At 40.4% G+C, this 12,407-nt stretch overlaps 1 protein-coding gene across 4 annotated transcripts in view; it reads left to right on the top strand.

The window, feature by feature from the left end:
• Window positions 1-12,407, top strand: part of MACROD2 (mono-ADP ribosylhydrolase 2) — a 1,919,130-nt gene that overhangs the window by 650,934 nt on the left and 1,255,789 nt on the right. For all 4 annotated transcript variants that reach the window (XM_057703765.1, XM_057703767.1, XM_057703766.1 and 1 more), the window contains exon 5: window positions 2,077-2,193. In XM_057703765.1, the coding sequence (XP_057559748.1) occupies window positions 2,077-2,193 (117 nt within the window). The remainder of the gene's footprint in view (window positions 1-2,076; window positions 2,194-12,407) is intronic.

Below are 12,407 nucleotides of genomic sequence, written 5' to 3'. Positions count from 1 at the left end.
TTTCATAACAGTCTCACCTTCTATTTCCATCCCATAATCACTTTTTATATTTTGTTGTATCTTTCCAGTATACATACATGTTTATTGTGTTAAGTGTGCATGTGTAACTTTGTAAACAAAATCGTGACCATAAATAAAAAGTATATATATATGTATATATATATTGTATATTTTTTAAACCTAGCATTGCACTTAGAAATCTTTTCATATGGAGGACTGACCCTACACATAAAGTTGGCCTGTTCTTTTTAACAACTACATAATAGTTCCCCAAGTAAAATAGCTACGTCAAAGAGTGAACAACATTTATCAACCTTCTTTTTTTGTAAGAGAAAAATTATATGTGTGAGTGTGTGTGTAACCAGTGAAAAAGCGATCATTAGAATGTTGAAGAATTCTCCAGGTGGGAGGGAAAATGGTAGTTTTCATGTTCTTCTTTCTTCTATTTTTCATTTTTATACAAGGAAAAGAGTTATTTTAAAATTTATGCAGAACTTCCACCTGAGGAGTTTAAGATAATAACTACTGTCAGCGGGGCATATGACATTGTACTAAACACTGTGCTGGCGCCTCTCAGGCATTATATTATTCAAATTTCATGCATAACCCTGTTAGTACTGCTGCTATCGACTCTGATTTCTAAGGAAACTGGGGCTTGAGCAGCGTATGGCTGGTAAAGGTAGAGTCTGGATTTCAACCTAGGTTTTCTGAAATACTATAGTCTAGAGTAGTCTGGAATGAATTCATTTTGTTGTGAGGGTCTTTGAGGCCCAGGTTTATTCTCACATTTTACAGGTATGCAAGTGGTGATGTAGTAAAGCCCAGATGAGCTTGTCTCCCTAGGAAACTTGTTTAGCCAAATGTGATGTTTCCATGCCAGTCGGTGGTAGCAGAAGCCACTTGGTCATTAGACAGGTTACGTTTCCCTCAGCTGACAACTTCCCACTCAATATCCAGTTTCCTTTCAAAATAATAATAATAATAATAATAATAATAATAAAACAATGACCAATTACATGGTGGTGTGGACTGTGGAGAGATGGGGAACTCTTCAGACTGCAATTCCCGGTCTGTTTTCACAGCCCAGATTTCTATTATTCTCTCTTTCTGTCTCTTAACCCTTCATTTCACAGTCTTGCATTTCCCTTCTATCCAAGGGGCTCATTCAGTGACAACTAAATTGTGTGCATATGGTCTTGTAGCCTGTGTGCTCACCCCCAATCTAGTCAAAGTTCTAATTTCCAGTGACATCAAGTGTGCATTTTCAAAAGGCAGTTCTCCCTGTGCAGGGCAGACATGAAGCAGAGGCGGGATGAGAGCCAGATTGCGGATGAGACCCCTGGATGGGAAGGGGCAGGGCCCGCAGGGTTAGCAGAGCTGGAGCAGGAGCAGTGGAGGTTCTGTTTTCGTCCAAGTGAGTGAGGGGTGGTCTTCTGGGCGTTTTTCAAGACTTGAGCTACCCTCGCCCCTCATCTACCCCCTGTCAGAAACCGTGCAGACACCTACAGTATTTGTGTCACGCCATTGAGGCGGGGAAGGAACTTAGAGGTGTGGTTCTTACTTTGACAACTTTACTCTCAGTTTTGCGGTGATGGCAAATGTTCTAGAGCACCTTTCTCACTTGTTTCTCGACCTGTTTTCTTCTATAACCTGTGGTGTGTTGGAGGCAACATTTATAACCTCAGAGATAGAATTGTTAGCATTTCTTCCCAATCCTGTGTTAGGTGACATTGAGCTGATAGCTTGAAGTTGGACAGGTTGGGAATATTTACTCAATTGAAGTTGGAAAAAGGCTACAAATCAGGACTCCCCCACCCCTAAAGGACCTGTTGTTTAACATTTAGCTGCACACTGTTTCTGTAACCCTTATCCTTCTGCTTATCACACAAACCAGAGGGAGAGAGAGAGAAAGAGAGGAAATCAGTGTTTAAGGGATTGAACACCATGGGTTTTCTTCCATGGGACTATGGTGATTTCTAAGCGGAAAAACTTGAGTGCCTTTTCTTTCCCTATCCCAAGTTTTGCATTTATTTCCAAAAGGGCAAATATGGGCTAACTTTTTTCTCTCTCCTCCAGTGGACGGCTGTATTCACAGAGCAGCTGGCCCCTGTTTGCTGGCTGAATGTCGTAATCTGAATGGCTGTGAAACCGGACATGCAAAAATCACATGTGGCTATGACCTGCCTGCAAAATGTGAGTACAGCTCTTTTGAACACTGCTTCAAAATCAGATGAGCACTCTTACCTTGTTCTATTCCTCAAGTGGGTAACTGGAGGAGGAGGTGGTAGCAGTGGTATTTAATTAAATGTGCTTTTATTAAGATTTTGTACATGGTAATGAAATGTGTTTTCAAAATACGCCTCCAAATGTATATGTGCAATGTTTAATTGTAGGTGATTTTTATTCAGATCTTCAACAGAGGGTCCCTGAAACAGAGAAATAAAAATATGAGCAAAATATACCTTATAGTATTTAAGTGCCATGGAGTGACAGCTTCTAGAAATGATGCCAATTTCTTATTCCTTGTTCAGGTTTCTTGATTGTGGATGTGTTTAGAGCAAAGGAGATCAAAGTGATGTATTGTGTTTTCAGCTGCCATGTAAAGGCTGATTGGCAATTACAGCCAAGGCATCTGTCACACTTGGCTTTCAGGAAAAGCCATTGGAATGTGGTTGTCAGAGTGAGAATGTATTTGCTCTTTGAATGTGGAATGGTCAAAATTTCCATTATATTTGAATGGAGAGAAGTATTGCATTTGATTGACCTTGTTGCTTAGTCGTTTAGCCAACTGGGTGGGGTGATGTGGAATAAAACTACTGAAAGAGAAGCTGGTTAAAGGCATAGATTTTTTTTTTATCACATAATCTTCTGGGCTTGGGGGTGGAGATAGATGGTTTCATTGCATCATTAAGGCGTGCATTGATCTGGAAATTGGGAAACCAATTAGTTGTTTATTCCATTCACCTGCTTTTTATGATACCTCCTGGTGAATACATTTTTTTTGTAAAAGTGAAGCTGATTTTCTTTTTCCTGTTTCAGTAGTGGAGAATATGTCACTAAAAAATTATGATACAATCTTTGGGCTCTGTATAGATAAGTTGTATAAGAATGAATTTCTCATGGGTATGTGTAAGTGGAGAGACTGTTATATTTTAATGATTAAAGTATGTTTAAATTTGAGGATTTTTCGTAAACAGTAATATATTAAAATGGTACTTTTCTTTGTAAACATTATGATACTGCATTCTGTATACCTCACAGTGTGTTGCTAGTGAAAGTATATCCACTGTATATGTTTTAATTTTTCCTTTAGTGACTTCTCATTTTTCTTTCCCTGTTAGTGTTTTTACCGTGTGTGAAGGAATCAAATCATGGGCAAAATGGTCCTCGCTTCTACTTGGAATGTATGTTTAGGTCCAGTAAAGTCCTTTGTGTGCAATGGTGTTTAGAGCACCCCTCCCTCTGCCTCAGAGGCCCTGAGTGTTAAAGGTGATTCCCTTTCCAGGATTGTACAGCTCCACGTTTAGCAGGATCGGTCGTTCTTCCTTCTTACCACCATACTACCTCTGTGACATAGTTGACTGATTCCGTCCTGAGAACAAGCAGATTATTATTTTCAGACTGATGTCTGTCCTTAAATCAAGGAATAAGGCCTAGTCCCCTATTGATTCGCTACTTTATCTTATGATTTAAAGCACAAATCAGAAATTCTGCAACTCTGAGATTCATGAAATCAGACAACCTCAGAGTCATTAACTGTGACCAAGTAAAACGGTGGCTCCACTGTATGGGCTGACGCCGTGCTCATTGGTTTCTTGCCTCTGTTTGACATCCCTCTGGATGAGCATCCTTTGATTTTCATTCAGCTCAGCTCAGGGTTGTTGAAGGCTTGTACACCACCAGGCACTGAGGTACAAAGACCGATATATATCCCTGTGCCTGAGGAACTCCACGATTGGAATTGCTGGGCATCCCGTGGTAAGTGAGTCTTTGTAGGAAAAGGACTCTAGCCATGGAAATTCAAGCCACAGGACGCAGTACAGAATCTGTGTGAGCTGAGATACTGAGTCAGACAACTCACATTCAAGTCACTGCACACCAGCCCACAGGGCACGTCTAGTAAAAACTCATCCAGCAGAATGGAAATTCCCAGACTAGAATGGCATTACCACCTCAAGAAAGTCACAAACATGGAGTAATTTGTGAATAGATCTTGGTATTTCTATTTTATGAGATAGTTTATATTAATAACATAAAGGAAAGCAGTGAAAGCAACACAAAATGAGTAATAGTGGCTTACATTGTGCATACCACTTTGTAGTACATCACAGTACTTTCATGAGCCCTTGTATTTTAAATTATATTTTATAAACATTGTGTGTGTTCATTTTCCCTTTTCCTATCCCTGAGAGATGTTTTTCTTTCTCATCAATTTGGTTCATCCATTTCAGAGTCATTAACAATCCACAGATGTGCTTTTGTAGAGAGAGAATGAAAAGGGAGCTCATTACATACTGTTTGGGTCATTTTCCCCCTCCATATTTAATAATTCCGTGACAGTTTGACAGCAGAGTCTAGTTCCTATCTGTCCTCGGTGACAGCGGTTTTATCATTGAAGGTAGTAAAGCCAGCCATCCAGTCACCAGTGATAATATCTTCGTGCATCAGCAATTTGTTTGGAAAATGCTATTGTCTGGGTTACAGACAAACTTGGTAATTTTGGACTGGTCTTTGCTTCTTTCGTGCTTGCTAAATTAATTTATTCATAAATGCTAGTATTTGAATTAATTATACTCAGAGTCTGTATTCTGTGATTCATCATGACCAGTGGAGTGATAAGCCTCAAAGATTTAGTGTTTCTTCACAGCTTGGATATTTTGAGTGATGTCTTTTGACAGAGAATAGCCAGTCATTCGTTTTAAAAGTAATCTTAAGAGTGGAAAGAATATCGGCCACTATTTCACTGAAGGCTATTGCTAAGGAAATGACTTAGAAAGTGGACTAAGGACTGTTTATATAATTTGAACTTTTGGTATGTTTTCTTTTACAATATTAGAAACTTTTTGGATTCATAATATAATTTAGGTTTCTATAGATTTTTAGAAACTTGTCAACCTGTTGGACGTTTCTTTTCATGCTGTCATCATTCTACCAGAGGGTCAGCTTCACGTGGGCGAGGCTTGTCTGTCTCAGTCATGATCTTAGTGTCAATACCTAGCATATGCGCTGAATGAATGTGAATGAATGAGTGGTCAAATGAATGGTTTCAGACATTTTCACCTGGCAAATAGATTTTTGCCTGTTGCTTCTATTTCTAATTCTTTCCCTGCTACAATCCATTCTGCCCAGTTTGGTAGATTAATGTTCTTAAATCCAGAGTCCCTGTAAATGTCCAGAAGGCTCTGGTTGATGTGACCCTGCTTACCTCCTCCTGTCTTCTCCCTTGCTCACAGCGGCTGCTTTGTTGGATCTTTAATGCAACGGTGTTAGTGTTGCCTTCACCTGGAATTCTGTTCTTCCAGATACCTGAGTGGTTTGTCCCTCACCTATTGCACTTCAAATCCTTGCTCAAATATCACCTCAGATGTCACCGTAACCAACCTATTTTTAATCGCTTCTTTGCTTTATTGTAATTGCTTATCTATATCATTTAACCTTCAAATACACTGAATCATTTACTTATTTTGTTTATTGTCTATCTCTCCATACCAGGCTGAGGGCAGAGGTTTTTTTCTGCATCTTTTTTATTTATTGTTGTATCCATACAGCTTAGAAAAACATTTGACACGTAACAGGGATTCAAAAAATATTTATTGAATGAATGTGTAAAAGCTAACTCTGCTCTTCTCCACATCCTTCAGTGGGTTTTCCTCAAACACAGACTTGTTAGCCAGATTTTCTTTGGCCTTCCATGATTTGCTGTCCTATCTTGAGCTACTTACAACTTTTTATATGACCTGAATTGTTCAGAATGGCATGTCTGTACATGGGGCCTGTATTGGGGGCTTTCTGGAAAATTCTGTCTTTGCTCCTTTCTATTTGTCTTCCAGACTCAGCTCAAATATCACTTCTGCCATAAAACAACTCAACTAAAAGTGCCTTCTTTTTCCTTAAAATTCAGAAGACTGCATGTTAACATGCTTAGGGCACTTTTCACTTGCCACGTTTCTTTGTATATGCAAACTTTCTACCTTTCTGGCAGTCCTTTGTGTATAGTGGGTACTAGAGAAATATCTGTTAAATGAATTAATTGTTAAAGGTGGAGATTGGTTGATAATTGCTATCGGGGGATGTAAAACATGTATACTGATCTTCCTAAGAGATGATGAAATCAGTGTTTGCTATCCATTGTGTTTTTTAAGTCATATTTTAACATACATCTAATTCCAAATTCTCTTGTCTAAGAAATTTTTTAAATTGAAGTATAGTTGATTTACAATGTTGTGTTAGTTTCAGGTGTGCAGCAAAGTGATTCAGTGATTCAGTTACATATACATATTCTTTTTCAGATTCTTTTCCACTAGAGGATATTACAAGATATTGAGTATAGTTCCCTGTGCTATCCAGTAGGTCCTTGTCGTTTTTCTGTTTCATATGTACTAGTGCATATCTGTTAATCCCAAATTCCTAGTTTATCACCCCCCCCCCACCCCACGCCCCCGCCACCCTTTCCCTTTGCCAACCTTAGGTTTTTCTATGTCTGTGAGTCTGTTTCTGGTTTGTAAATAACTTCAGTTGTATCATTTTAAGAAGTTCACTCTTAATGGACCTTCTCCTAAAGGTGAACAGCTAAAAATAAAGAAGCCATGTCAACTTTACTTTACGATTTTCAGCATAGCTCACGTGTCTGTTCTATTTCTTGAGAATGTTCCGCTTTTAGGCTTTAGGGATGAATAATCGTCAAAGATAAATGGAAAATATGCATATATAAAATGGTGGAATCTGTTTCTTTTATTCCTTCTATTTAATCTTTGTGAGACATCAAAGGGTAATATTAGCATCCAACTCACAGTTTTTCATTAATCATTTGAAAGGAAACTCCAGGGTGAGAGACCATAGCATAACATGTTTGAATAGCACGGAGTGGTGGGGATCAGAATCCTTATTTTATTTGCAGGTGCCGTAATAATCAGACGATCGTAGCTTAAAAGGTACTGTTGATAATAATTAGCACTTCTCTTGTGCCCTTCATCAAGAAATCATCGTACTTTGAGACATTAGCTCATTAGTCCTTTTGAAATTCCTACAGGAGCTGACATGGCAAGTAATATTTTCTTCCAACACAGAGAGAAATTCAGGTACAGAGAGGTTAAATCTGTTGCTCACAATTACGAACTCAGCCCATACTAGAGACACAGCAGTGACCAAGTTGGAATACCAGAGTTAGGAAGAAAGTCTGTGGCAAGTGTCTGCCAGGCCTGCTGCTTGCTTTTCTGTAAATAAAACTTTATCAGAACGCAGCCGTGCCCACTTGTTTACATATTGCCTGTGGCTGCTTTCATGTGACAGAGCTGAGTGGTTGCAACCAGGACTGTATGGCCACAAAGCCTGAGACATTACTATCTGGCCCTGTACTGAAAAAGTTTGTCAACGACTGGTTTGTGACAATCCTTACTTTTTATAAAAGAGGAAGCTGAGATTTAGAGGGGTTAAATGTTTATTGAATTTTATTGAACGTATGTGACTTAGATCACTATTGATAAAAGTGAGATTGAAATACCTGCCATCTCTTTCTTGGGACAGTCCTTGCTTCTTTTGCCTCAGTGGAACCTCACTTTGGGAGGATGATCTGAAGCCTTTTAAATCTTTAAAATTTTAAGACCACCTTGGGAAAAAAAAAATGCCTGGAAAGAAATGGTCATTTTTCTCAAGAGGGCCAGAACTGGAAAGTGAGTAAGTCAAGTCTCTAAAGGGAAGTTAATTCAAACTACCAGAGTATTGGGCGGTACATCTCTTTTCCTTGCTTCCTTCAGTGGTGTTAGTCAGTGTGGTGAAAGGGAGCCTGTAGTCCTGAGGAAATTCAGTTTCGAGAGTAGGTAACGCGTAAGATGGTTCTGAGTTAGTCTGCTGCAAAACATGACCTGATTTCAGCTACCGTGGCTCCACAGCAGGTGTCTGATTGGGAAGGCAGTGGAGAAGGCATGCTGCTAAGAGTGTGACTGCCAGTCTCTGATGGAGACCTGAGGGCCCTCATGAGCCCCTTCCAAAATTAAACAACTTATATTCCATAAAGATAAAAAGGCTTTTGAAGAACAGAAAATCATCTTCCTTCCTGAAGAGAGAGATGAGATTGTTCCTCCTAAAATCAACTCTGATTGGCTCATTTTCCTTAGGTGCTCTAGGAATTTTAATTTCTATACGAATTGATTTCTTTATAATCACCACCCCTTTCCTTTATATTAAGCAGCCTTGTATAGTGTATTTCCTTAGTGATCCTTGTGATGAATGTGGAAGCGAGAGGGGCAGAAGGTTCTCAGAATGGGATCCCTGGAGAAAAAGCAACATCTCCTGGGAATTGGTTAGATGTGCGGGCTCTGGTGCCCCACCCCACCCCTACTGAATCAGAAACTCTGTTGTTGAACAAGCTGTCACGCATTCCAGTGTGAGAACCATGACCTAGACAGTGGTGTAATTCAGGGCAGAACCCTTGCCTTTTGATTCCTTGCCCAGCACACAACACAGGCGTCGTCTTGGGTCACAGGTTGGGGCTTTCCTTGAAGAGAACTCTGACATACTCTTCTTTTCTTTTGTGGCATTTTCACACTTAGTGATAGCATCTGTACTTGTTTGTTTACTTGTTTATTGCCCATCTTCTCAAACAAGATAATTTAAGGAGAAGTGAAGTCACGTCGGTCTCATTCACCTCTAGGATCCTTAGTGTCTAAGATAACACGCAGTTTCAGAGTTGGAGGCTTTCGATGTGTATTTACTGGAGGAACTCATGAAAGCATTGTCTTTGTCATTGTCATAGCTGCACTGCCAGAAACCAACCAAGAGGATGCTCCAGATGAGCCTACGTGGTTCCAGAAGTCTGCAGAGCTAGGACTGCTGCTTCTTGCAGCATCTCTGTTACCCTGTCACCCGGCACGCTGCTTGCTCAAAGACCCGAGCAGTGTAAGAAAGCACAGGGGCACAGTTGGCTTAATTTGTCCACATGGTACACGTATAACCAACACTCAGATTATGTTCTTTCATTTTCTCTCTTTTTTGATTTGACTCATTTTGGTAACATAGATTCCATCCCCAAATGGCTTTGTGATGAAATAACTAAAACTTCTAATAGTAAATAGTGTCTTTAAAAAATGTCTACATTTTGGAAGCGACTGGGTATTTATATTGTTGCATTACTGGCTGAGTGTAGAATAAATGCATGTACTTGGGTTGCACTATTTGACATCTTAGCAGGCCTTCAGAGGACACTGTCTATACCTTCTTTTTCCTATGTGATCAATAGGAAATAACAGTGTAAATCAGTTCTGAGTAATAATGTAAATGGGCTCTCCGAGGCAATTCTCGCTGTGAAATGAGTAGTTAGTGGCGACACTGGCATTAACCGCGGGGGGGTAATCAGCCTTTGGATGTGTTTAATCAGAGTTATGAGCTAAGATTAAAAAGAGAGCTACTGTTTTGCAGGGATCATCATTTTCAGGTTTTAAAAGATGAATATTTGAAGGTGTTCTCATAAATTAAAGCCATCAGAATTGCTTTGAGTAATTTTGGATGCTTTGAGGTCAGGCACGAGCAAACAGGAAAGGTTAATCTCAGAGCCCCAGTAGTTAATGGGCAGAAACAGCAGAATATATTTATTGAAATAAGCAGCAGATACTGAGTTAAATGAAGATTTTCCCCCAGTGCTAAAATGGTCCTTGAACTATTGCTGACATATATGATTCAAATTAAAAGTGGGTAAACTTATTAACTATCCTTGCAATTAATCACTAATCCCAAAGATATTAAATATTAGACCACTTCATGGCTTGATGAGAGGAGTTTCCAGTTGGAAATATTGATGGCACCAAGCTCTGCACTATGGAATAAAAGATTGATCCTAGGTCAAGGACACTAATGGTCAAGGTAGAAGGTCCGAGGAGAAGTCCTGAATCCAGGATATTCTAATTGTTCGGTCAAGCCCTCTGAGCCCAGGTTTCCTCGTCTGTGATTAGCGGGGAGTGAGCATATCTACCTTAGGCAAGTTTGTTAAGGAGTAGACACAGAACCACTTTTTAATCGTGTAAGACATACAGCTGTAAGGCTTTATTATTACTTGTAAAGTACTTCCCTTACCTCAAACGTATTCAACCAATGTTTATTGACGCTTTCTCTGAGCTCTAGTGCTCTTCTAGAGTGTAGAAAACTACAGTGAAGAAGATAACCAAGGTCCTGTCCCCTTCGATCTTAGGTTCCAGCAGGGAGAGGCAGAAAATAAACACACTCACATTAAAAGTAAAGCCTCTCAGGTGGTGGTAGGGGCTATGAGGAAAATGAAACGTTCCGAGAGAGAGGACAGTGGAGGGCGCGGGGGCTCATTCTCCCACGGTGGTCAGGGAAGGCCTCCCCAAGGAGGTGGCACCTGAGCTGAGAGCCATGTGGGAGAGTGAAAGCACTTCACCCCTGGGTTAAGAAAAATCACCTTTGCCTGATGTCTAAAACGATATAGTCCGTGAATTTTTCAATTGTTCTTCCTTGCTACAACTATTCTATTTCAGTTCTGATATATGTACAATTTTAATTTAATCTAGTTTTTGGAGGTAATAGAGGTACTACTGCTTCTGCTGGAACTGATGGGACTTTTAAAGCTCACCTAATCCGTCCTCCTAATTTTACAGTGAAAGAAACCAAGGCTCCAAAAGTTTATTTTTTCCCAGGGTCATGTGGTAAGGGACAGAGGCAACGAGAGCCTCGGTGTCTTGACTCACAGTATAGCTCTCTAGAAAGAGCACTAAAGTGTCCCGCCCCTCCTGGTCTCTTTGGTCACGCTAACTCCCTGATTAGGAGTATTGTGAGAATTTAATCGACTGTTAAGTGAGATGATGTACATAAACATACTCTTGAAATACTGATTTCTGTTGGCACTTTATTATTAATGGTAATTTAGATGAGTTACATATAAATTGATTATGACACGATGAGCTCTACGAGTAAAGTTTATGACAATAATCCACTTGACTAGCAGTGTCTGAGAAAATGTGGAAATCACAGGTAGGAATTAAGAAAAGTCCTGTACCATCCTGAAGACTCAGACATTTTCTCCTGCTTCCTTCCAGTATCTCATCCTCATAGAAACTCCTCAAAAGTCATTTTCAGAAACTTCAGGTGGCAAGTTCTTTGGTACTTCTCCCTTGGAGAGAGAGAGTTTAATTCTTCTCCCTTTGTGTGTGGACTGGACTTAATGATACCCTTCTAGTGAATAGAATGTGTCAGATTATTGGGAATTTCTTAAATTAGGTCACAGAAAGACTGTGGCTTCCATCTTCTGTGCCCACTCTTGCTTTCCCACCCTTTCTCACTCTCAAATCACTCTGTGTTGGTTTCCTAGGGCTGCCATAACAAATTGCCACAAACTTGATAGCTTAAAACAGCAATTTATTCTCTCACAGTTCTGGAGGCCAGAAGTCTGAAATCAAGGTGTCAGCAGGACTCCACTCCTTCTGAAGACTCTAGGGGAAAATGCATCCTTGCCTCTTCCAACTTTTGGTTATGACTATATGACCCCAGTGTTTGTCTCTGTCTTCACATGGCCATCTTCCCCGTGTCTCTGGGTTTGTTCTCCTTTTCTTCCAAGGACATTTGTCATTGGATTTAGGATCAATCCTAATCCAGGATGATCTCAAGGTCTTGAGATCCTTGACTTGGTTCTCTCTGCAAAGACCAAATAATTTCACATGCACACGTTCTGGGACTCAGAACATGGACATATCTTTTGGGGGTCACCATTCAACCCACTGCACACTCTCGGGGTAAAGTCAGCACCCGTGTCATGAGACAGCCCTGAGAAGAGGAAAATGAGCTGCCATGCTGTGAGGGAGCTCAGACAGCCTCTGCAGAGGCCGTCACTGCAAGGAACTGAGGCCTGCCTGCAGGCCTGTGAGTGAACTTGGAGGTGGATCTTCTGAGGTCTGGCCCCATGGAAACTTTCAGCTGTCTCCCTTGCTGGTAGCTGGACTGCAGTGTCATGTAACACCCTGAGCCAGAGCCACCCAGTTAAGCCACCCTTGAATTTCTGACCTAGAGAAACTGAGATAGTAGGTGTTTGTTATTTTAAGCTTGAGGTGTTTGTCACACAGCGATAGGTAACTAATACAGCAACTACGGCCGTGAACTGTATGAAGCAGGGTGAGGAGCCCACCAACAGAGGGGTTGGTGTCTGTCTCGTTTTCCCAGCACATGACCCGCCAGGCTGAGGGACA

Source organism: Hippopotamus amphibius, chromosome 12 (assembly GCF_030028045.1).
Source record: "Hippopotamus amphibius kiboko isolate mHipAmp2 chromosome 12, mHipAmp2.hap2, whole genome shotgun sequence".
Lineage (NCBI taxonomy): Eukaryota > Metazoa > Chordata > Mammalia > Artiodactyla > Hippopotamidae > Hippopotamus > Hippopotamus amphibius.
The sequence above is the reverse complement of the archived record's forward strand: the minus strand, read 5'-3'. Positions and strand labels throughout refer to the sequence as shown.